Source organism: Phaseolus vulgaris, chromosome 3, assembly GCF_051622355.1.
Source record: "Phaseolus vulgaris cultivar YP4 chromosome 3, ASM5162235v1, whole genome shotgun sequence".
Taxonomy (NCBI): domain Eukaryota; kingdom Viridiplantae; phylum Streptophyta; class Magnoliopsida; order Fabales; family Fabaceae; genus Phaseolus; species Phaseolus vulgaris.
This window is the reverse complement of record NC_143500.1, coordinates 48,706,276-48,731,490: the sequence shown is the minus strand read 5'-3', so window position 1 is coordinate 48,731,490 and position 25,215 is coordinate 48,706,276. Positions and strand designations below refer to the sequence as shown.

The 25,215-nt window shown below is 33.1% G+C and overlaps 2 protein-coding genes across 2 annotated transcripts; one reads left to right on the top strand and one right to left on the bottom strand.

The window, feature by feature from the left end:
* Positions 1-1,603: 1,603 nt before the first annotated feature.
* Positions 1,604-3,997, top strand: LOC137808249 (uncharacterized). The gene is made up of 2 exons (XM_068609276.2): positions 1,604-3,419; positions 3,601-3,997. The coding sequence occupies exons 1-2, from the start codon at positions 1,671-1,673 to the stop codon at positions 3,604-3,606; spliced, it is 1,755 nt and encodes a 584-aa protein (XP_068465377.1). The 5' UTR covers positions 1,604-1,670; the 3' UTR covers positions 3,607-3,997.
* A 3,631-nt stretch (positions 3,998-7,628) lies between these two features.
* LOC137808248 (suppressor of RPS4-RLD 1) lies at positions 7,629-24,983 on the bottom strand. The gene is made up of 23 exons (XM_068609275.2): positions 24,575-24,983; positions 24,352-24,461; positions 22,773-23,428; positions 22,637-22,681; positions 22,410-22,511; positions 22,249-22,329; positions 21,716-21,782; positions 20,005-20,105; positions 19,784-19,891; positions 19,162-19,232; positions 18,982-19,038; positions 18,279-18,387; positions 18,125-18,205; positions 17,603-17,689; positions 15,913-16,119; positions 15,026-15,354; positions 10,051-10,137; positions 9,777-9,876; positions 8,788-8,879; positions 8,671-8,709; positions 8,502-8,592; positions 8,130-8,227; positions 7,629-8,038 (listed from the first exon to the last, which is right to left on the bottom strand). Exons 1-23 carry the CDS (start codon positions 24,700-24,702, stop codon positions 7,747-7,749), a joined length of 3,138 nt encoding a protein of 1,045 aa, XP_068465376.1. The 5' UTR covers positions 24,703-24,983; the 3' UTR covers positions 7,629-7,746.
* Positions 24,984-25,215: the final 232 nt, after the last annotated feature.

Here is a 25,215-nt window from a genome sequence, read left to right as displayed (position 1 = left end):
TGAGATATTGATATTTAAGACTATTTACGTTAGAAAGAGTTTGACGGAACAAAGGTAAATTTTACTTTCAAAACAATTATTCAACATAAAAATGTGTGCATTTATGTCAGACCATAAACTGATTAACGTGAATAGATACTAGGCAAAGGAAAAAAAACTCAAAATTTAAGTTGATCACTCCATGGTACAACATACATTTTGGATTTTTTTTAATGTAATTGATTTTGCCTTAAAACAAAAATTAGAAATGCAGAAAAATAACAATTGGCATATACATATAATATAAATCAAATATCTGTACAAAAAAGTTCAATAAATAAAATATAATTTAATATAAAAATTAGTTAACTTAGAAAATAAATCTAACTACATTATATATATATATGAAAGAAAAAAAAGTTATTCATATTAATATTTTATTTATTAAATATCGTGGGACAACAAAATTTTATTGTTGAAGATCTTGTTGAAGATCTTAAACATCTGACTTACATTATGATGCAAAAATGATAAAAATAATTTTGAGCTTAGTAAATGTTGAAATGTGTTATTTTTGTTTAAGATGCAATAATACTCCTTCAAATGATGACTCACATCCATATCCAATCTAATAGTTACATTCAAAAGAATCAACCTATTTAAAATGAGAAACAAGTAACAAAAAATCCATAGTATTTTAAAGAGATTCTTAAACCTATGGTATTTAACAGGGATCCTGAAAGATTTTTCCTAAGATTTAAAAAAATCCTAGGAAACACGTTTCTCAGAAATGATTTAGCGAAAAAGAAACTACAGCCTTAAATAAATAACTTAATAAAAGTTTTAAACCTGAATAATATAAAAATAAATCAAGGTTAAAACCAATTTTTGTTGTATTGATTCTAAATAGTTGTGTGTATCAATTTTAGTGTATTTTAAGTAATATACTATCCATAGACGAGATAACCCATATCGAACTTCTTCACTGTTTACTTCGGTGCTTTTATATCAATTAAAATATCTAACATGATCGATATAAAAATCTTTATTACATAAGTATTCATAATTTGTAAATTATGTTAGTGAAATTTATAACCAATAATGTTTAGGAAAAAAACTAATTACAAATTTTTTTATGATTAAAAATATAAAGGAAAAAAAAACCAAATTTATTCAAAATTTAATAAATTAAACTTACTGAAGACAAATATTTTTTTAAATAGTTAAAATACATTTAGTATTTTTAATTATGTGATTTTTTTTTTTTTAAATTCAAACTTAATATTTGGTGACAATTTTTTACTATTATAAAATTGAGGAGAGGACTAAATTTACATATAAATTTAAGAACTGATTCATTTGAAACTGTAAAAACTAAATTCAAGTTTGACGAAAAATTCAAATTAAATAACAAATTTTCTTGATTTTTTTATATAGTAATAAAACCTAGTTACATTGAATAGAGTAAGACATCATTTTTATCAAATATAATTGGTGAGTTTACTACGATAATATAATGTTTTTCTTGAGTTAAAATGTGTAGTTTTCCAACTTAATGATTTCCAATTAGTCCATAAATAATAAATTCTGAAAAATATGAGCTATATATAGAATATTTTTTTTATTGTGTGCTCATTCTTCCCTACGGGACAAACACCATCCAAGACTTCAACATCTCAATTCCACAAGCCATGGAATTCCAAATCCCAGAAATTTCAACCAACAAGACTGGTCACAATTTGAACTGTTCCTGTTTCTTCTGTATCTTGTCTGAAACAGTGCCTTCTGTGAGAAGAACCAAAATAGCTAAATACTTCAAACAAATGCCTCTCAGAAACAACCAAGAACATGTCCTGGTCCTAAGTGGGATCTGGAAAATCGCCATGACTAAACCAAACGACCCTGAATTTCCTTCCCTTGGCATCTTCACATGCATGGCCAAACTGATTAGTAAAGGTGTCACTGACAGAAGTTGGCTTCTTAGGCACCAGAACATTTATATACCCTACTATGCAGCACATATCATTGGTTCCTATACCATGATGAAACCCAAGTTTGCCAAAAAAGCAGTTAAGTCCTCAGTGGTTCAGCCTTTGCTTGAACTTCTTCGGGGTAAGCTAAAGTGGGTTGAACAAAGGGCTGCACTTAGAGCAATGGGTCATCTAGCCAGCCATGAAGCAACTTTTGAAGCAATTAAAGCATATGAAGTAGAAATCATAGAAGCAGCCACGAATATAGCTTCCACGTGCATGAACAAGGTATATGATGACTTTGTTGGCTTGAAGAAGACAGAGAGATTGAAGTACCATAGGAACCTTTTAACAAGAGGGTTCGGAGGCTTTGAATTGGAAAACAGAAAGGCAGAAGAATGGGCCAGCCAGCTTCAATGTTGGTCTCTCTTTCTCCTACACTGCTTTGCATGTAGACAAAGATCTCTCAGGTTAATATGTAAGAAGAAATTCTTGAAGGACTTGTGTGGTATGTGGGGGGGACTATCAAACCCCTCTTCACCTTCTGGAATAGGACTTTTGAAAACTCTCTGTCACACACAAATGGGAAGAGAAAGCATAGCAAGTTTGCAAGAAGTGGTAGAGAGTTTGTGCCACGTGTCGAGATCCTCAGATGAAAGGCAACACATGGCAATTGAAAGTCTTATGCAACTTCTCATAGACCCAGTTACAAGGTACAAAGTGATAGACACAGCAGCTCCAGCGCTTGCTGATTTGGTTGAATTAAGAGACCTCAAAGGGAAATACAAAGTTGGAAAAGCAATCATGCAGGTGCTCTTACACGATTACCACAAGATCAAGGTTCGCGAGTTTTGTTTGAATAGTGAAAGAAGCAGGAGAAGGTTAGAAGAATTATGGGATATGAAGGTAGAGAGAGTCAAGAGAGAGAAAGTGATGAGTGTGCAGGAAACTAGAGAAAAAGAAGCCTTGTCGTGTGTTCTGAAACAAGAAGGAAGTGAGAGATTTTTTGCAGGGGAGATTGAAAAGGCTGTGGTGAAATACTCAGAGGCTTTAGATTTGTGCCCTTTAAAACTAAGGAAAGAGAGAATTGTGCTTCATGGGAACAGAGCTCAGTGTTATTTGCTTCTTAAAGATGCAGAAGGTGCCATCAGTGATGCCACTAGAGCACTGTGCCTATCGGGAGTGGCGCGTCCTCACAGTAAGAGTTTGTGGAGAAGATCACAAGCTTATGACATGAAAGGGCTTGCTAAGGAGAGCTTGATGGATTGTTTAGCGTTCATGAACTCAAAGGGGTTCAAGATACCATACTATGTAGCAGGAATTTTCAACAAGCAGATGAATTCAACGTGGCTCTTTGCTTCAGCTCAGTCAAAGTGGTATAGCAAACACGAAGAAATGAAAGAATTCGTGATGGGGCGGAATCGGATTGACGTTAAGAATTTGAGTCAGAAAACGAGGAGAAAAATGAAGGTCAGTTCTAATTACACGCTCAAGTTTTTCTTTGTTTGATCTCATTTTAGGTTCTACATGCAAGGTTTAGTTGTGCAATGCATGAGTAATTTATAATAGTTATCACATTATATCACTTATTAGAGCAAGTGGTGAATGGAAAGGCCTTAATGAACTGTTTTCATGTTTGCATTATATATAGGGATGAGTTGGTATATTGCAGAGGAACCTTTCAGTAAAGAAGAGCATGGGAGAGAAGAAAGTGAGGAATTGATTTTATATGAAGCTGCTACCATGGAGGAGATGAACCTCCCTCAATGGCTCTTTTACATTGGCATGCCCAGTACTTTTGCCTTCATTCACAAGAAAGGGGGAAAATATTATACAATTTTTCTGACACATTAACTATATTATTTATAATCGTTGTGTGTATAATTAATTTTTCCTTTTTATTTCTCTTCATCATATTAATAATCTTATTTTATATTTGTATCTGTTTTTTATGCTATGCTTTATTTTATTAAAAACTTGTATAAAGTACTGAGATATTTCTTCCTTATAACCTTTTTCTTACCAAAATTTTGGAACATTTAATTCCAGAATGTCTCACTTTTAATGAATAATCATGCAAACTTGAGGTTAATATTATCTGAAACACAGGGATTGAAAGAGGTTAATATTCTCTGATAAAAGGGATTGCAATGAGGGATTCTTTAAGAACCACAATTTTCACCTACTTCTTTTCGTCATTCTTGTATTAATAACCGCAATTTTCATATTACCCATTTAACAAAATTCTCAACACTATAATAATCCACATTTTTTCAAGTATAAATGTAATAATTAAAAAAAATATGTAAAATAAAATATGAATAATTGTTTTCATGTGTCATAAACTCATTATTTTTTGTTATTTTAAGTGCAATCATTATAATTTCCAAATTAATTTAAGAATGTATCAAAATGGTGTAAGCAATTAATCACATTTGATCACTATATTAAACATAGCATTTTCCATCAAAATGTAATGCACAAATTCAAAAAAATTATTTCACCTAAAGTCCAAAAGAACAATAAAATTTGAATCATTGTTTTTATGTGTCATTCACTCAGTATTGTTTTGTCATTGTAAGGGAAATCACCATGATTTCCAATTTAATTTATGCATGTACCCAAATGGTGTACACAATTAATCACATTTGAGAACTATGTTAACTATCATATTTTCTACCAAAAATTTAATACACAGATACATAAAATTAAGTCACCTAAAGTTGCAACGATGAACAATAATCGGACCATTGACTTCAAAAAGAACTTATTGTCATTCACCTATCATTTTTAAGTCAATGTCTATGAATTTCAAATTACAAAATTCATTTTACCAATTGTAGAACAAAGTTAACTACCTTTTATAACTATGTTAACCAAAGCATTGACTTCTTATGTCATCCATCCACTTTTTTTTGTCATTTTTAGGTCAATAATAATAATTTTCAAATTATATTATCCATTTAATCAAATTCTTAACACAATTAACCACATTTGACAACTATGAAAATTCACATTTTTTTCACCTAAATGTAAACGCAATAAATAAAAATATGTCACTTAAAGTCCTAAGTGTAGTAACTATTATTGGTTCCTGAATAAGAAGTTCAATGAAACATTAGACTCTTTTCGTACCGAATAAAATAAACTATACTATCTAATAAATTGTATGATATGGATTTCACATATGAAAATGTGAGATTGGTGTACGCAAAACTTGGAAGTATCTAAAACTTTATTTCTTCTGTAATTGTGGTTATAGTTTTTATGATTTAGAAGTACCTTTTATACTTTTTATTCATTTTATACATATTAAATAATATTATTTAAAAAATATTTTTTAAAATCTTAAATAAAAAATTTACCTTAAAATATTACCTATATAAAGTTATATAAAAAAATAATACAAATAAAACTATTCTTCCCAAATAATAAATTTAAGTAAGTTACATTATTAAATATTAGTTTAAATAGAATATATTTTTTTTTAAAAAAATAACTTTATTTTAAAAAATTTCTAAACAATTTTTTCATAAATATTTATAAATTTCACTTTGTTCACTATTATTCACTCCATTAACATGAGTCAATATTCAATCTTATTACCCATATTAAAAATAAAAATGATATAATAAAGTTTTAAAATACAGTTTAGTGAAATATATACGTATTATAACTGAATCGTTATATATAAAATTAAAACTAATTTCATTAATATAATTTAAAATACAAGAATACATATTTAGTTTTTAATTTTACTTATATTTTTAAAGATGTCGAAAATGATTTAGAATCTTAGTCACGTCAATACAAATTTATTAAGTAAAAGGTCCTCTTTAACCATTTCATTTGACACCAATTGGATGTACATTTCATCCTCTTTGTTTGGATGATGAGATTAGAGTAAAAAGATAGATTATCTAAATTAAGTAAAAGAAAGTTAAAAGAGAAAAGAAATTATACAAATTTCGTATTAAAATGTGTTTAATATTATTTTATTATTATTATATAGTATTATTATATGGTTGCTGATGTATAAAATCGGTTAGTTTGAAAAGAATTCCTGCACTAGGTAGTCTGTTAATTTTACAGTTCATATACGCAAATTGAATTTAAAAATATAGGAGGGTTTGTCATGTCTTTGAAATTTCAATCTGAAATTCCAACTTTACATATTTGTGGATGGTTATGTCAATCAATTAAAGGTTTATGATCTTTATTAGGTATCCTTACCTGCACAAATGATGTTAAGTAGCTGCTCAAGAATTAAATATCTGGTCAATCACTCACTTTTATTAGTTGTTTTTTACCTGTCCCGCACTTCTCGCTTGCACCTCCACGTATCACCATTGAAGATCAAAATATATTTTCATGGCATATCTCAATCCATTCCTATATGTAGAAAAGACAACAAATCAAATATTTTTTAAGAATGATTAAGAAGGTATTATTAAAGTTATATGCCTACCACAAAGTGAAAAGATGCTTTCAGTCAGATTAATTAATTATTTCAATCATAAATGAACCTTTTTTTGCTTGGTTTGATATTTGAGATGCATTCACCTAGAGTTCATTTGTTTAAACTTTTATAGTCAAATAGTAACTTTTCTTAAAACACCATTAATTTTATATTGTTTTTATTACATTTGTTAAAAATAATCTGAAGTTAAAAGAATAAAAGGTCTAATTACAGTAAAAACTATTTAAAACAGTTTCTCATAAAATAATTATTTTTAAATTGTAAACTATCACTTTTTAAATCTCTAAAAGGTAATCACTAAATTATTTTAAATTAGAATAATTTTTTTTATTTTAAACAAACTGGTCCTAATCTAGTAAGAATTAAAGTTCTTTATACTATATATATTATTTTTTTGGTTTTATATTCTACTTATCTGCAATTCACATTTGACTAAAACTAATGTAAACTGAGTCTGTTGAGTTTATTTAAAAGGATAATTTATTTTAATATTTATCTTTTTCCTTTACCGAATTCAACTCTCAAATTTAATCTAACGGAATTAAGTTCCTTGTCACTTGAACCAATAGAGATTGGAAATTTATTTAAATTTCCATTTTCTTTTCTGCTATGTTATTTATAATTTGTTGATTGTATGCAAAAACAGATTAGCCATACAATGATAGATTGAATTATGGTCATGATATTTGTTATCTTTTGTTGTGCAAAAGGCTTCTCTCCGTGAAGTGAAAAGGACAAAAATAAATTAATGTCATTAGAGTGTATGAAACTTGAAGAAACATTCAAAGCACGATTCACAGTTCATGAAAAGGACAAATCAAGTTGGCGATATTAGTCATAAAATGTTCTGGTTTAAATATTATTTTATGACCTCTTATTGCAATAAAGTTGGATTCATGAGCCTTATCCGACCAAACTACTTTGGTTTCTTCTGCGCACTACACAATAAAATACCTCAAAAGACAGAATATCTCAATCATGGCCGTAAACCGAAGCTTAAGGCATCACGGGAAGAGTACAGATAAAACAGGAAATAAATGGAAGGGTGGAGAAAATAATAAAAGGATGTAAATAATTATGACAAGACCAATTGACGTTGCGAAGAATCTGACAAAATAAAATACAAACATAAAGCATTCGGCTTTTATCACTTTCTATTGAAGCAGCGTGAGGAAAAAATAGTGAGAAGAGAAGGTCATTTTTCATCCAATGACATAATAACTTTATTGTATATAATCTTTAACATATGATTACAATGTAACTAACATGTCAAAGTTAATATGCAATTAATCTCATGGTCATCATAATTACAGGAGCTCAATCATCAGAAGAAAAGTTCAAAGCAGCGATAACCGACCCTGTTGTTGCAAAAGTTGACGCAACATCATGATAATCTTTCCATGAGGTTGTCACCTTCAGAGATGGGTACAGCCACGTTTTAACCGAATCCACAAACGAGTTTGGATCTAAGTTCAGAATGGCTTCCCAATCAACCTGTAAATCCTGTGGGATGCTTCCCGTGAACTCCATGTTCGCAGCAAGTAACAAGCCCAGCATAACGATAAATCCAACTGCAGCAGATCCCCTAGACAGTGGCATGAAGTTATACCTGAAAAACAGTTCAGTCAGATTAACAAATGATTTTCAAATGCTAAAAAATCAGAAGATAAATAAACCAACCCATTTTGAAAAAAATATACCAATAATATGTCATCCTTAAAATTGCATCTCGCACGTTTTCAAGCATGTCGAAATCAGTAGACCCGTAATTTTCACCACAGTAAGCATTGCAGATAGTCTGAATCATAACATTTCCAAGATGAGTACAAGATAAATACTATAATTCAGCTAATAAGTTGAGCCATTGTATAAAAGCATATTTTCAGATGAAACTTTGACAATAATAAAATCTGTTGGCTACCTTCTATTTAAAAAGGTCAGCGAAATATTAATGATAATTGAATGATACATATGAGGATGAGATCATTGGAAAGGATGTCAAAACAACATTATATCATCCACCACTGTCAGCTAATTAATACACTAAAAGTTGCTTGGTACGAGAAACATACTTCCCATGCCACTGTCATTTCTTCGTCAAAATCCTCCCATCTAGCAGGTGTACTAGGTGTTCGGATTGCAAAGTCGAAACCGTGCTCCCCCCTGAAAAACATGTTCAGTTTCCAATTAAATTCGTAGCGTGAAAACTAAAATTTTACAAGGCTTGTCTGTCAAGCTTACATTTTTACAACAGTTATCCTAGTCCCTTCAAGCTGCTTCCTGAAAAAACAATATCATCCAAAATGTAAATAAATGTCAATGAAAATATGTGTCACTGTTACCACTGTGTACACATACCCTTCAAATGCAGTACTGTTGCACCAGGTAGCCAACCAAAAATCCTCACCAACAACTCTGTAAAGATCAGAGCATGATTTTGCATGCATAATCTGCATACCAAGCATTAAAGTGTTTCAGAAAAGGTTAGACTACAACGATGTTGTTCTTCAAGCTATAGGTAATATTATAAACAGAAAAACAAGCAACATCAGCAAGTAAAGTTTGATATCATTCAAAAGAAAGGAAAAATAATCTACAAGCATTTCTTTGTCAAAAATCTAACTGAGAAAAATGAAATCGTTGAGCATTAATTGTATTTATCTTGTGGACAAGTTTGAACGAGTTTCTACAAAAATCCTTCTAGGAAAAAAAATAAGAAAAAATAATTTAACTTCTCTACAAGCTAAATAAAAAATTAGAGAAACTGAGTTTTTCTATAAATTAGCTCATGCATGTGCTATTTTAACTTATGGAGTAGCTAATTCAATTTTCCTTTATTTGTCTCTCCTATAAGAAACTTCCGGAAAAGCTCGTCAATCAGCCTATGTTCACAAGCTAATGTAAAATACCAAAGTCAATTGATTAGAAATAACAGATTAAATGTTACACAGTCGATCTCAATTGATGCATAAGAAACATAGTCTATCATGTAACTTGGGAATTTCAATTTTCTAGGGTAGACATTCAGCCTATCTAATGATAAGGATGGTTTCTGTGCGCATAGTACTTTGATTGCTATATGTGGCTGAGCCTGAGTGCATGAAGAACTGGGTCTAATGACACTTTAATACATAAAGAAGAGATTATGTCTATCCCACATGTACAACTTCAGTATACCACCCAGCCAAATAAGTGCATAAGAGGTTTACTGCTGATATCAACAGAACTAAGTAACTTTTCCAAAGCTACAGCTTGTGGGGTTAAAAGTCAGTGAGGAGGCCTATTGCAGGCAAGCAACGATAAAGAAAAGTGGTACGACATATCTAAATCAACAATCAACAACTGACCTCTTCTAATTTCCCATCTTCTGAAAGATGAATGATCTTATCTGTTTTGCTTCGGACAAATGTTTTCTCTTTCATTACAGCCTTTGCAATTTCTAATGTTCTGTAACATTAAAAACAACCACCATTTTCAAAGTTAGCCTACTACTACAACAACAACCAAGCCTTTTTCCGACGATGCGGAGTCAGTTACAAGTATCAATGATGTCATATTGTTCCTTTAAGATCCAGTCTATCAATATAGAATAAATCAATAAAAACAGCAAATAGGTTTCACCTTTCATAATTAGGGAAGTAACGGACAACTTTGGCTTGCCCAAGAATCATGGGTGTGTGAGAACCAAATCCAGCAATAAACTCATCACTGCAGTGCAAAACAAAAATTCAAAATTCAACACAAGTCTTGAGTCCAACTCTGAAATAATAATCCGAGGAAAAACCAGGCACATTAACCAATGTTGTGATATGTTAAAATAAATAAGAAAAGAACTGTTGTATTTTAGACAAAATATATACAGACTGAAATGATAATCAAGCGCGGACACAGTTTCTCTGATCCTTGTTTCTCTCTATCCTCTCTATTCTGTCTTTTTTTCCCTTTCAACCTCTTTCTTTCTGTCTTTCTATTCCTTTCTCTCCACTTAAATTCTATATCACGGTGCTATTAGGCTGGCAACCAATAAAGGCAAAAATTTATCCAACCTAGACCAATAAAATTGAGTTTATTGTTACAAATAAAGGAAAGTTTATACTTCAAAAATAAAAGAGTTTGATTGCAAAATTTTAATATATGTAAACTCAATCTTAGCAAAGCAATCCACAAGAAGTGAAAGTACTAAAACTTAAAAATAACATGAAGGCTGAATATATATATAATACATACATAAGTGAGATACACTCATGTAAATTTCTCTCAAAATCTAAAGTCAACCAAATCTTAAGATTGGAAATCATTTGAAAAAGGGCATAAGTTAACACACATACACAAAATGTAACAAAGAAACAAAAAGGACAAACAATAAGTTCAAATAACCAAATTCTTTTATAAAAAACATCCTCATTCCGAGGTGGGGGGAAGGTGATCATTGTTTAGTATCAAAGAGGTCGTGGTTGGTTATCTAGAAGTAAGAGAAACTCCACACTTTTACTCAGCAGATAAAATGAGTAAAGGTTAAGTATTATTACGTAGTATACATAAAATTTTGTCAACTTATCTTTGAGATTAATTTGGTTTAGTGTAAATTTATGTCGTCCTTCTCTTCCTTCCCCAATCATGTTATAGTTCTTTTAACAATTATTTGCTATTAATTTTACATAGGAGCAGGAGTTGTCTAAACTGGAAACATTTGATGTAAAAATACTACCTCAAGTCGGTGGAGATGGGTTTGAAATATGAACATGACTTTACAAACATTTAATACTTGAGAAAAATACAAAGAATAGAGGATGAATTTGAGAGCTTGATTCCCCTTTCTTAGGTTCTCATATTTATAATGACATTGGAAGTTCAAATATAATGAGGAAAAAGAAAAGAACAAGCAAGGTCACGTAAAAACTAGGTACAGACACAAAGCACATAACAGTTCTTCAGGAAAGTCTATTTAAGATGACCTATTATAATTTATAACACTCTCTCTTAAGTTGGAGCATATAAATTGTATGTACCAAGCAGAAAACAAATAAATTCAATTCAAAGGTCCACTAAAGGATTTTGTTAACACATATGCAAGTTGATCATTTGATCCGACAAACTCAGTCCATATTTCTTTGGACAACAACTTTTATTGAATAAAATGACAATTGATTTCTAGGTGTTCAGTCCTCTCACGGAATACTGGATTGCGACAATGTGGAGAGCAGCTTGGTTATCACAATACATCTTAGTTGTTGAACCGCACAAAAATCTAATTCTTGGAGGAATTTTTTTACCCATATAAGCTCACAAGTGAGAGATGTCATTGCCCAATACTCAGGTTCAACAATTGATTGGGCAACTACATTTTGCTTCTTGCTTTTTCAAGAGATAATATTTCCTCCAATGAAAACATAATATCTTGTAGCAAAGCTTCTAGCCACAGGAGACCTTGCCCAATCAGCATCACAATATCAAGAGATTTGAAGTATTCCCTTTATCTTCATAAAGTAGCCCTTGTCCTAGAGCCTTCTTGAGGTACCGTAGAATACGCACGATAGCAATGATCAACACAAGGATTCTGCATGAACTAACTTACAATACCAACTACAAAAGACAAATCTGGTCTAGTAATGGTAAGGTAGATAAGTTTTCCAATCATCCTTCTATATCTTTCATGATAAGAGAACACTTATCCCTCTTCTAACATTAATTTCTGATTTGGATCCATAGGACAATCCACTTGTTTACAATCAATGATATGTCTCTTCAAGGATACCTAAAGCATAATTTCTTTGAAAAATTAAAACGCCTTCCTTTAATTGGGCTATGTCAAAGCCCAAAAAATATTTGAGACATCCAAGATCGTTAGTCTAAAAATGATGTATAGGTGTCCCTTTAATTTAGATATTCTAGCAACATCGTTCCCTGTAATGACTATATTATCAACATACACTATTAAGTACACACATTTTCCAGGGGAAGTATGACAATATAAAACATAATGATATGCCTTATTGCGTTTCAGCCCAAAGGTTTGACCAATATGATTAAACTTTCCAAACCAAGGACGTGGAGATTGCTTGAGACATAGAGAGAGAGAGACGCAATTTACAAACTAGACTAGACTCCCCTTGAGCAACAAACTCAACAGGTTGTTCCATGCAGACTCTTCCTCAAGATCAGTATACAAAAAATATTCTTAATATTTAATTAATAGAGGCCAATGACCAATGATTGTCATGGCAAGGAAAAGTCTAATAGTAGTCATCTTGGCCATCGGAGAGAGTAAGTATCATTGTAGTTGAGCCCATAGATCTAAGCATATCCTTTTGCTACCAATCAATCTCTGAGACAATCAACTTCACCATTAGGCCAACTTTTATGGAATAGACTCAAAGACAACCAAACATCTTCTTTTCGAATGGAAAAGGAACTAACTCTCATGTATCAATGTTCAAGGAACTACATTTCAACAATAATGGCTTGTCGCTATCTAGGATAGTCGAGCGCATCTTTCACATTTTTAAGAATGGTAATAGAAGTTATAAAGGAGATAAAAGAACAATAGGTAAGAGACAAACGATAATAACATTGAAAATTTTAAATAGGATGATAGATGCGCGTGTATAGCTTTGTGAATGACAATAGGCCAACTAGAATCATCATGAGTCGTAGTATGGAACGATGATGGTGAAGGACTTGACGAAGATGACTCATCACACGGTATTGGACTAGTCATTTGGGTCTGGGTGATGGCCTCGATGAACTGGGCTAATGAAAGGAATTTGGATTATTGGGAAAATTTGGAACAATGTTTGAAATTGGATACACAAAGCGCTTATCTAAAGGCACATGCAAGACCTATTGGACAAAGTTAACATCTTATGTGAAGGAGGAGGAGTTTCTTCAAAACATGTGACATTTACTAACATGTAATACTTTTTAGTTTCAGAGGAATTACAACGATACCCTTTTTGAATACTAGAATATCCTAAGACACATTTGATAGCTTAGGTTAAAAGTTTGTCCAAATCTGAAGACACATCATGTACAAAACATGCACAACCAAAGACACAAGACTCGAGGAGAAATGGAAAAGGATGTTTATTCAAAAACACAATGGAATATAGAAATTTATTGTCCAAAGAAGAAAAGGACATTTATTAATAAGATAACAAGAAGTAAGAATGACATGACCCCAATGATGGACAGATAGATTGACACCAAACAATAAGGTACGAGTAGTTTCAACTAAGTGTTTATTCTTTTTCTCTATTATACCATTTTGCTGAAGTGTATGAGGACAGGTGGACTAATGTAAAATAACATGAATTTAATAGAGTAGAAAAACCATAAGAAAAGTATTATTTTGCTTTATCACTCCTTAAGATCTTGATCACTTGGCCAAATTGGTTTTTAATTTCATTAAGGAAAGACTCAAAGATATTCAAAAGTTTAAACCTATGTTTCATCAGGTACAACGAGAATATTCATCAATAAAAGTGACAAAATAACAAAACACAGGACGTGACTCGAATGTGGCCAATTCTCCTACAAAAAGGAGCATTGAGAATGTTTGCACCCACTTTGAGTAAAGGAAGACCTATTGAAAGAGGAATCAATCAATAATCAAAATTAAAACCTAAATGGTCCAAATTAACATCCAAATCAAATGGCCAACAGATTGATAACAAGCCAATAATTACCCACAACCAACAACTTTAATCTCTCAAAAATACAATGAGCACCAGTGGCCAAAAACAACACTTCTACATAACACAGCCAGTGCCAACTATAAAAACAACAAACAGTGGTGGAGGAAGAGTTTGAGAGAGAGGATGAAGCCCGAAAGACAAAGGAGAGAGAAACTGTGAGGAACCCTTGATGTCACACACCAAACAATAGCAAAATGAAGAACCAAGAGCGCAAACATGTTCAGAAGGCTCCAGTGAGTCGAACGGTGGCAATCCAAAAGGAGTCTGATCATGTGGCGACGTGAGACACATGTGCCTAGGTCAACCGAGAAGAATACGATGTGTGGTGCTGACAGAGTTTGGACATGCGACTACCAGGGTTGGATCATGCTCCTCGAGGCACACCAAACTATGTCATCAGCAGATGAAACTGCAGCAGCGACGCGGACGGCGGCAGACAGCAACAAATGCTGACTGAATACCGTTTTCTTTGCCAGACAGACAAAGATAGACAGAGCGAGATTGACCAGCTCTAATACTAATTTGAGAAAAATACAACAAATAGACTATGAATTTGAGAGTTTGATTCCCTTCTCTCAGGTTCTCATATTTATAATGATATTGGAAGTTCATATACAATGAATGAGAAGAAAGAGAAAACAATAAGAAATGTCACATCCAAAACCTAGGTACAACACAAAGCACATAACTTCCAATAAAGTCTATTTAATATGACCTATTCTAACAACAATTTTACAATAACAGTATTAACTAAAAATTAGAGTGGGAGTTTGAATTTCTGTAAGTTAGCTGACCACAAAAGATGACAGTTCAGTCATTCCTCTAGAACTACAGGATTTTAAACATCAGCACCATTTATATTAATGTGCTCTAAAAAAATAGTTAGCACAAAGAAGGGATACCTTAGTTTGTTCACCCATACAACAGGGTCACAAGGCTCTGAAATCTGTCTCCACCTAACAGCTAATGAGTAAACATCATGCCATGACAATATTCGGCTGGATGATCTTTCGTCTATAATTCCATTTGAAGGTGTTACTGAGGAACTGCTTGTACTACAACCAGCACCTCCTCTATTTTGACTGGTCATATTAAATCTTTCTCTTCTCCTGGCCCTTTTCCCATTCTTTGAGTTCCCTTTATTTGAACATTTCACTTCAGCACGGAGGGAACGCCAAGCTTTGGAGACCTTTTGTGCAATTTCAATAGTGGCAAGTCCAGCCATACGATGCTAATAATAAGGAAATATTAACACACAAATTTAGACACGTTAATAAGATGATATTATCAACAATAATGAGAAAAAAACCACAACTGTTCACTGAATGCATGTCACTTTAAAGTGAATATATGAATTATAAAGGAAAAATATATCAAAACTTGCACATATCCATGATTTTAAAATAAAAAAGTTCTTTTAGATAGAAAATTTCAAGAAAGGAAAGTTATATTTGTTTAATTTTAGTTATAGTGTAAAATCAGAAAACTGAAATTCCTTAACTGTACCATTTTATAATCTTATTCAATCATTATGCACTATTATTTCTGTCACTAGATAAAACAAAATAGAATCCCTTGTATTAGAGACCTAGAAGTAAATGGAAAAATATAGCATGTTTCCTACTTTTGCAATTTGATTCTACAATATGATATGAACAAGAAAAATTATCAGAATTTTTGGATGCAACAAATCCTTTTCTAGGTCTTGGAGCAAAGAAAAGTACAAGTACGCTATGGCACATGAAAGACTGTCAGAATTAAAGTGGACCCCAACAGCTAAGGGATTTACCTGACGTCTATTAGGCAGAAATCCTGGACAATCATATTGGATTTTCATGCCAATGGAATCTGAAGCCAGTAGAAGAGCAGCCTTCTGCTTGGTAATAGTAAACTCTTGCTTTTTAAGCTTTCCCTTTCTTAAAGACTCGCGTAAAGGAGGTTGCCTGAAAACCTTTTCGCATACATTCTTTGGGTGCAATTTCTTGCACCAGTATTCCTGAACACAATAAAATTGAAGATAAAAATAACCATCGCAGAAATGGGAACCTCAGCATATGCTTTAACGTGGATAAGCACATTGTGGTTTAAACCTAATTATTATTGTTGCCAATTTGCTTGATTGCAATCACCCCTTGCCCGCCTTAGAATCTCAAGGGTGGTGGTTTGGTCCCACATCAAGTAGATATGTGGCTTTAATATAGCTTATAAAGATCAGGCAGTCCTCACCTCAGAAGTTAGTTTTGTAGGATTGAGTTTAGATCTTGGACTCATTTTTAAATGGTGTCAAAAGTCTATCTTAAATCCATTATTAGGTCATCTGCATTTGCCACACTAACTGATAGCCCTAGGTGTGAAGGAAAGTGTTGGAAAGCCACCTTAATTGCAGCCATCCCTTGCCTGCTTTAATTACAACCTCAAGGGTGGTAGTCTAGTCCCACGTCAACTAGAGAAATGGTTTAAATAAGTTAATAAAGTTTGGTTGATCTGACTATAGATAGTCACATAATTTGTTCAAATGAGTAGAAAACTGTAAATTTGTTTGTGTACCAATTCATGGTTCATTTACAAACTAGTATGCTCTAATACAACAATGGAAGGTGAACAATGGGAAAGACATTCACTTTGGCAGTGAAAAGTGTCATGCAACAATGGAAGATGAAGAATGTAAGAGTGGAAATGATTGTGAGCAGTAAGGCATTGTGGAACGTAAGGCAAAGCAGTGGCAAGGTTAGGCAAACCAAAGGAAAGACAATAATGGAAGTTGAAAAGAAAGCTATTTTTATTTTTATTTTACTGAAGTTGTAGACTTGTAGTTGGAGGATGGTGTTGTCAGTTGTGCACCATTTTTCTTGAGAGAAGTACAGTAAATAGTTTTAAAATGTTAAAGGCCAGCTTAAGAAACAATATCAATTATTTAAGGTCAACAGAATAAAATAGTATTAAATTATTAAAGGTTAGCAAATTAAAGGCCAACAAAATAAATCTCTAGTAATATCTACAATATATAGGCAATTCATAACTTTTACCAAATGAAAAAAAAAAAAATATATATATATATATATATTGGTGGTAATATTTATTTACCGAAACATACATACTATGCATGGGTACCAATACTTACTTTACTAGGTCGCGTGTGGCACCCATACCATAGTGTATGGTAAATTATGTAACTATGGTCCTGTCCTTACATACAGGTTTTGGAGATTGAGTTATGCCCTAAGCAAAAAGCCTAGGAGCTATACATCCTTTTAAACCAACACTAAAATTCTGATAGTCATGCTTATGGAAAAACTTATATTTTCTTCTATTCTTCCTGTTTTTGAGGTAAGTGGCCTACTCTACACACATGATCATAATCACTAATTGAAATCAGGAAATCCTAAAGTAATGTAAAATAGGGTTTTCCAATTAAGACACCTTTGAATAAAGAAAGATTAGAATACCGAGGAAAGTAGAATTGTTTTCATAAAACTTACCTTAAAAAGTGCATCAATATCCCCATCAATATCAAACCAGCAAAAATCACCATTAAATTTTGAGGCTGTGTACAGTGCAATCTCTTTCTGCAATACGGAAAAAAAAAAGATTCAGGCACACCATAGAACTAGGCTCTTAAATAATTAATGAAACTTAAGAAATATCATGTTAATTCCAAGAGCCCCAATGCCATATGGAGCTGAATCAAGGCAGGGCAAGTTCTACTAGTATGCCTCAATGTTGATATAACAAAGTGACACAAGGAACTAAAGCAGACCTATTTTAAAACATGCCAACAGAAATCCACATGCATTCTAGCATTTTTTATATTGTTAGGCTTATAATATCTCTCCTGCTCCCTTTTTTTTGTGATTATGTCTCCTGCTCTAGATGAATGTTGGCTATTACGTGTTAGTAGATCTTATAGCACAGAAGGAAAATTATTTATGTTCTTTTTTATCAGTAAAATAGGATTAAGAGGGAGAACAAAAAACAGATGAGTTACAATTAATAAAACAAACCTGATAAAAGGCAAGGCACTGGAGCACAAACTTGTCCATTGAATCCAGTTCCAAATCCAATGCAGCATCATAATCCTTGACCTGAGACCATTGAAAAACGTTGTAGTGTGACAAACCAACAATGCACCCAAAAATTAAATTAAAAAGTTCATACCGCCTCTTTGAATTGTCCAACAGCATGGTAGCAGGAAGCTCGTAAATACAAACACTCGATGTTGCTGCCATCAATGCTCAACCCCATAGTCAAATCTTTGATAGCCTTCCTGTCACATCCAAACCCAACCGATAATTGGTATGAAACATTGAAAAACGACTTACATGGAACTTAGGGACCATTTCAAATCCAAACTCAACAAATTTTATACTTTTACCAGTATACCCATTGTCCAATAATTCATATACAATTTATCACTCAAGAATCCTAGATTTGTAGACAATAATAGCAGTAGTGATTTTGGGAATCAGAATTCAGTAATAGAGATAATACAATTACATGATTTTAGTTTACAACTTTAGGAATACCACAATCACCACAAATCTCCCTCAAAGTGCTTGTTCTCAAATACAAACCTAAATTTACAAAATATAGAAAATGAACCTCCTTATAAGATTCCATTTCAAGTATTACAACTGTTATTAAAAACAGCAAGTAATCTAAGTTCCTGCATGATCCCTCCTTAGTTCCTAAAACTAGTATTTCTACTATCCAAATATGTATCCTTAACTGCCAGAGTGCCGCTATATCTTATACTAGCGTTCAGGACAAAATCCTAAAGAGTCAAGCAAGTAAAAAAACCTCTATAAATAAATATTCAACTTCTTCAATTGATAAGCAGCAAGTAAGGCTGCAGAAATACCTGTGTTCACCCATCGCATGGAATAGAAGGCCGCGCAAATGATAAGCTCTTGCAAACCTAAGATCAATATGTTAAAGCAAGAAGCCTCAGATAAAGAGGATAGCCATAAAGTACATCAAGTGGAAAACTATAGAAAAACAATGCCCATACGAGTAAATACAGTTAATTCATGACAATTACCTCCCATCAATTTGTAGCATATTATTTAGACATTCCAGAGCTTTGGTTGGCATTGCTAAATCTTGATAGAACTGCACAAAAACCACATATTCAGAACAACACTACAATGAACATCAACCAACAGAATAGCTTAAAAAGCCAATAACTGGTAATTATTAAGAAAAGGAGCATCATACTTTATAGCTATTTACCTATGGCTGCCAGATCTTTGATAAAGTTGTCAAATACATATTCAGACCAAAGCTAGTAGCCTATTATTGCTGATCTTTGATAAAACTGTCATATTTCATACCAAAGTAGCATACAAAATCATCTAGCAGAATATCTTTTAAGCCTATATATAAAAAGCTATAAATATTGTGGCCTACCACATAAATAAGCCTATAATTGAATTAAAAAAATGTAGATAAGAACAGATCTGATATGAAATGGATACATCAAGCCAAGTTGAATAAGTAGATTGAATTACAGGCAGACAAAAATAACATGGATGAAAGTAGTGAAGCCAGATATAAGTACAGATAGCATACAGAATTCAAGCATACAACTAAACACATTTGAAGAATACATTCATTTCTTTAGTATGATCAAACTATCAGTATGGGTATTGTTGAATAAACACCTGAGTCAGATGAGCCCATGCTTCAAGGAAATTTTTGTCAAGTTGAAGTGACTTGAGATGAGCTTCTTCAGCTTTCTTATATTCACCAATTGAAGATAATGCTAAACCCTATTAATTCAATTTGTTTAGTGAAAGACTGAACTGAAAAGACCTTCCGTACAAGAGATCCAGAAAACAACGTCAAATCAATGAGGATTCAAGTATTAACACTTAAGGCCCACCAAGTATGTGTAGGCAGATGTATTGTCCTTATCTAGCTTCACGCAAGCTGAAAGGTCTTCAACAGCTGCATCAAACTCTTTAAATTTGAAATTGACAATTCCTGCATTGAAAATTATGTAAACACGCATTAATTAGTCTAAAAACTGAGGGTTCACTAGATTATTTCATCAATCAATTAGGTAGAATATATACAGAAGTTCCAACAATAGTTTTGGAAAAAAAATATCTCCCTATTGTTATGTTAAGTATTCAATCTCAGATAACAACACGTGGCGACCAAGTCTAAAACTGCTAAAGTGGGATAGCAGGATGGACACTGCTGTGAAGTCTAGTAAACCATACACATAATTTATATCATACACCAATACTAGATAAATACACAATTTTTAAAGACAAGGTGTATTATATCTGAATTTTGTTATTGCTATTATACTTCTGTTATTAAACTTCTTTCAATAACTATATTATATGTTTTACTTTATTAGGACTCTTCAATCCACTTAGTGAGAAAACTGCAAGTTCTCCACAATTTATATCATACACAAATACTAGATAAATACACATTTTTCAAAAACAATGTGTATTATATCTGAGTTTTGTTATTACTATTATGCTACTGTTATTTAATTTATTCCAATAACTATAGTATATGTTGTACTTTATTTAGGACTCTTCTATCCATTAGTGAGAATACTGCAAGTTGTCCATGAGCGGGCACATATGAAGTACATATCAGCCCACTTTCATGATTCTTGTTCATGAAATACCTATCCACTTCAATGTTCTTGGTTCAATCATGCTGAACGGGGCTATGTTGAATGCCGATTGCTGATTTTTTTCATATTAAAGCTTCATAGATTTGTCCCACTTAAATCTTCAAGTCTTCTAGAACAAATTTAAGCCTCAGTAATTCACGCACCCATTTAGGCATAGCAAAAAGTTCAGCTTCAGCACCAAAACTGGTACAACACTCTTAACTTCACTTCTCCAAGTTACAAGATTTCCTCCGAGGAAAGTGTAATAGCCAGTAGTAGTTGATCTTTGGTCAACAATTGACCTTGCATAGTTGCCTTTTATGTAGGCTTCTAGTGCCATATTCCCACTTTTTTTTAACAAAAATGCTCTTCTTGGGGTCCCCTTTACTGTGGAACTCTGTGAATAACCAGCAAATGAGTTTCTGATGGGTTCTATGTACATTGACTAATTAGGCATCATATGGCCAGGTGAGCCTTCTTACAAGGTATTGATAAAAGTTTTAGGGTTGGATCTATAAGGTTACACACAGGTTTACAGGCTGTCTTGCTATTTCCCTCAGCAAAACTGGTACACTTCTTGTAGAATATAAAGATTATTTTCCTAGGGTCCACCACTTCAAATTCTTTGGTCAAGCACCGACTCAGGTCTGTTGTTCTCTCTTATCCCTAGTTAATATAATGTTATCCACGTATTCATGGATCCAGTAATGGAAATGTAAATATACCTTGTAATTTCAAAATGTTGTTAACTCTTCAAATGCTTTTGAAAAAATGGAAATGTATGCTTGCACAAGATTTATTAAGGGTTAAAACAACAGTCATGCCAGAGAAACTTATCCAAATTTAATGTCTGAACTTCTAGATATTACAAGAGAGCAACATGGAGGCATAGCTAGTTATTCAAGTCCTACATAAATCAGTTATCCAAATAAAAAATTAGTTAAAGACAAGCTACCTCTTTCATGTAGAATATCTGCTGTGTCAGGTTCAAACTCTAATGCCTTGGTCAAGTCTTCAATAGCCTGATATCATAAGAGAGGACGGAAATAGCAATTGTCACATTTATAGGGTCATACTTGTGCAAGGAATGGAAATGTACAAAATTGTAATATCTACACAATAACATCTTTCATTTTTTTTCATGCAACCTGGAAAATATTTGCAATATTTTCTTGTCTGAGACATTTTATACAATATCACATAAGATCTTATAGGTCATACATAGAGACTTCAACAACATTGAATCTTGAAATATTGAAGAGCACAGAATCCTTAATAACCAAATAGTTTAGCTTTAGCACCAAAATGATCAAGTGTTGAGTTCAACTTAAAGCCTACAGCTTTAGATGGTAATGTTCAAATAGTATTAAGAAGTGATAATTTCATTAATTATATAACGAGGGCTGCCTGATGCACAAGGCCCCCGACCTTTGACAGATTCAACATGTTAGCCAGCTACTATCTTCAAAGAAAGTGTTGCATTCTCACCTCAACAAACTCTCCCAAGGCTGCCCTGGCCTGACCTCTCCTTTTCCATGCCTCACCAGCCAATGGATTGAATTGTATAGCCTAATACATGTGAACTGTTTATTTAAAGAAGAAATATCATATCTCTATATACACCTGCTAGACAGTGATTATTCCAGTACCTTTGTAAAATCAACTATAGCAGCATCAAGTTCCCTCTGGAATGCATATGCGGTACCTCTTCCTATTAATGCCTCAGGATAAGCTGGATCCTTTTTCAGTATCTGCAAAATGATAGGTGTGCACGGCTACAGTATGTTATTAATGGGAAAGAAAAAGAGAGAGAGAAAGATAGAAAAGTTATGAAAAGACGAAGCCAAGAGAATCACTAGTAAGGAAAAAGTTTCACCTGGTCAAAAATGGATATGGCATTAACATATTTTCCTTCATTAACCTGAAAAAGAATCGTAATATCGAACCTTCATCTAACCACACAGAAACTGTTATGTAATTTGCTGTATTCAGTTACAAGTATGAAAACAAACCTCTGCTATACCCCTAGAGAGTCGAAAATCTACACTGATAGAATTTGTATTTGAAATTCGAGCAACACAAAACTTCTTATTTTTCTTTGCTTCACCTTTTCTTTCATCAGAAAATATAAACTTGCTAATTGGGTTTCTAAAAATTTCAGTGACATTAACCGAGTCACCACTATTGGTAGATACTTTTTCACTTGATTCTGAAGCATCGCTAGAGTCATTACATGATTCAGAATTGTAACTAAGTGTATCAAGAACATCAGGGCTTCCATTCACTTGGCCATCAGATTTATTAGACTCTCTATCTTCATCATGTGTTTCACTTTTTAAGTTGAAACTATCAGCAGCCTTCAGGCATATCTCAGATTTATCACTGGTAGCATTGTCGCATAATTCAGCCTTAGTGCCCAGCGTATCTTGGAACTTAAAAGTTTCACTCAAGTTCCCATTAATTGGAGAACCTGATATGGTTTGCAGAATGGATGGCCTATGTGTTTCACCTTCACACAGTGCATTGTTTCCTTGTTTTGCTGTCGCTATAAGCTCTTCAAGCTCTAGCAGCTGTTTCAAGTCAGCAGACTGATGCAGAGCAAGTTCATAGCCCTGCTCCCACACCAATAGAGCATTTTCTTTCCTTCCCAACACAGAGAGAGCAGAACCTAGATAATAGAATAAAATAGCCAGAAGTTAAAATAAAATACAAGACATATTTGAGCATGAGAATATTTTACTCAAACCTTTACCATGAACTAAAAGAATGACATGATGCTAATCTATAAACAGCAAACCAAATCCACTATAAAACAATTCCAACATGATCATCATGCAACAACCAACACCATTCATCATGGGAGACAAATTGTCTTTTCACTTGACTTCCTCAATTTCAGTGTATAATCAATTATTAAACTAGTCAGTTTTTCGGACACACGTCCAATACACACGTAATGTCGTCAATTTTCTTCAGTTACACAGAAATTGTATATTGTAGCTTCTGTGCAATGCGCCAACACGCATAAAATTAGTAACAATACCCACATAAAAAAGAAATTTTTCTTAAATTATGCAGAAGTTGTACATTGTTGCCTCTTTGCAACGGGCCAACATGCATAACATTCAGTAATACATACATAATCACATCAATTTTCTTAAGTTATGCAGAAACTGTATACTTCTCTTCTGTGTAAAGCACATCACCTGTAACATATGCAGTAATACACACATAAATTTTCTGCAATTACACAGAAGCTGTACAATGTCGCTTCTGTGCACATAATATTGAAAGATGACATGGAACGAACAGCACCCTATCCGTCTATTTAATTAATCACGAGAAATAGCATATCTAAAATAGCCCTGGGGAGCTAGTCAGAAAAAAGTCAAAAAGCGGCACAGTAAAATTCCAAGGCGAAATACACAAGGAAAAATTATCTTACAGGTAACGTTTTACTCAAACCTAACTAATTCAAATATCACGCAATTAGGATAGGTAAGAAAAGCATAAATTTAATTAATAAAAAAAACAGAGAAAGAGGAAAAAACGAGATAGAGAAAGGGATCAAATTTAACAAGATAAAAGAACCTTTGAGAATGTAAGCTTGAAGAAGCGTAGGGTCAAGCTGAAGCGCTCTATCGCAATCCTTAATCACGTGCTTGTGAAGCTCCAATTTGCTGTAACAGAAGGCGCGGTTGCTGAAAGAGAGAATAGGAACAGGATCGGGCGTCACAAATAGACATATACATGCGAAGCAAGCATTGAGAAAAATGATAAATGAATGAGATAAAAAGGGAAGCGAAACAGGAACCATAGGTCTTGGACTGCGGTGGAGTGAGAAATGAGGGAATCGAGGATTCGAATGGCCTTGGACCAGTCCTTGGAGGCGCAGAGCCTGGCCAAGTCCACGCGCTCGGAGGAAGAAACAGGAGTAACCATGGTGGATAGGGGACGTGAGGTGCAGGATCAGTGGTGCGGAGTTTGAAGATGAAATTGGGGCTGGAAATGCAGTGAGGAAATAGAGAAGGTAATTGCGACGGTGATGGTTGAAGAATGAAGAGTGCAGACCTTGGGAAATTGGGTTGATTGAGAGGAAGAAGGCGAGTCCTTAAAGAGTAACGGTGCTTCGAATGAACGACCGGTCACGTGCACCGCACAACGCGTGAATTATACCTGTGACAAAGCTTTCCTGTTCAGTATTCTTCCCCCGGCCTGCCCCATATTTATTTTACGCATAATAATAATATATGCTTCTATCCTAGTATAATTCATTTTACACATTTTACTTTTAATACATTTTTTAATATATGTTTTATCTATTTTTATTATTTTCTAAATAATCATCAAGTGATTCCTCTCTACTCTCTACATTTTATTTGTTTATTTTAACTATTCAAATTTTCTACTCCCTTCAATTTTTATTTGATAATGAATTCAAATTCTTTTATGTGT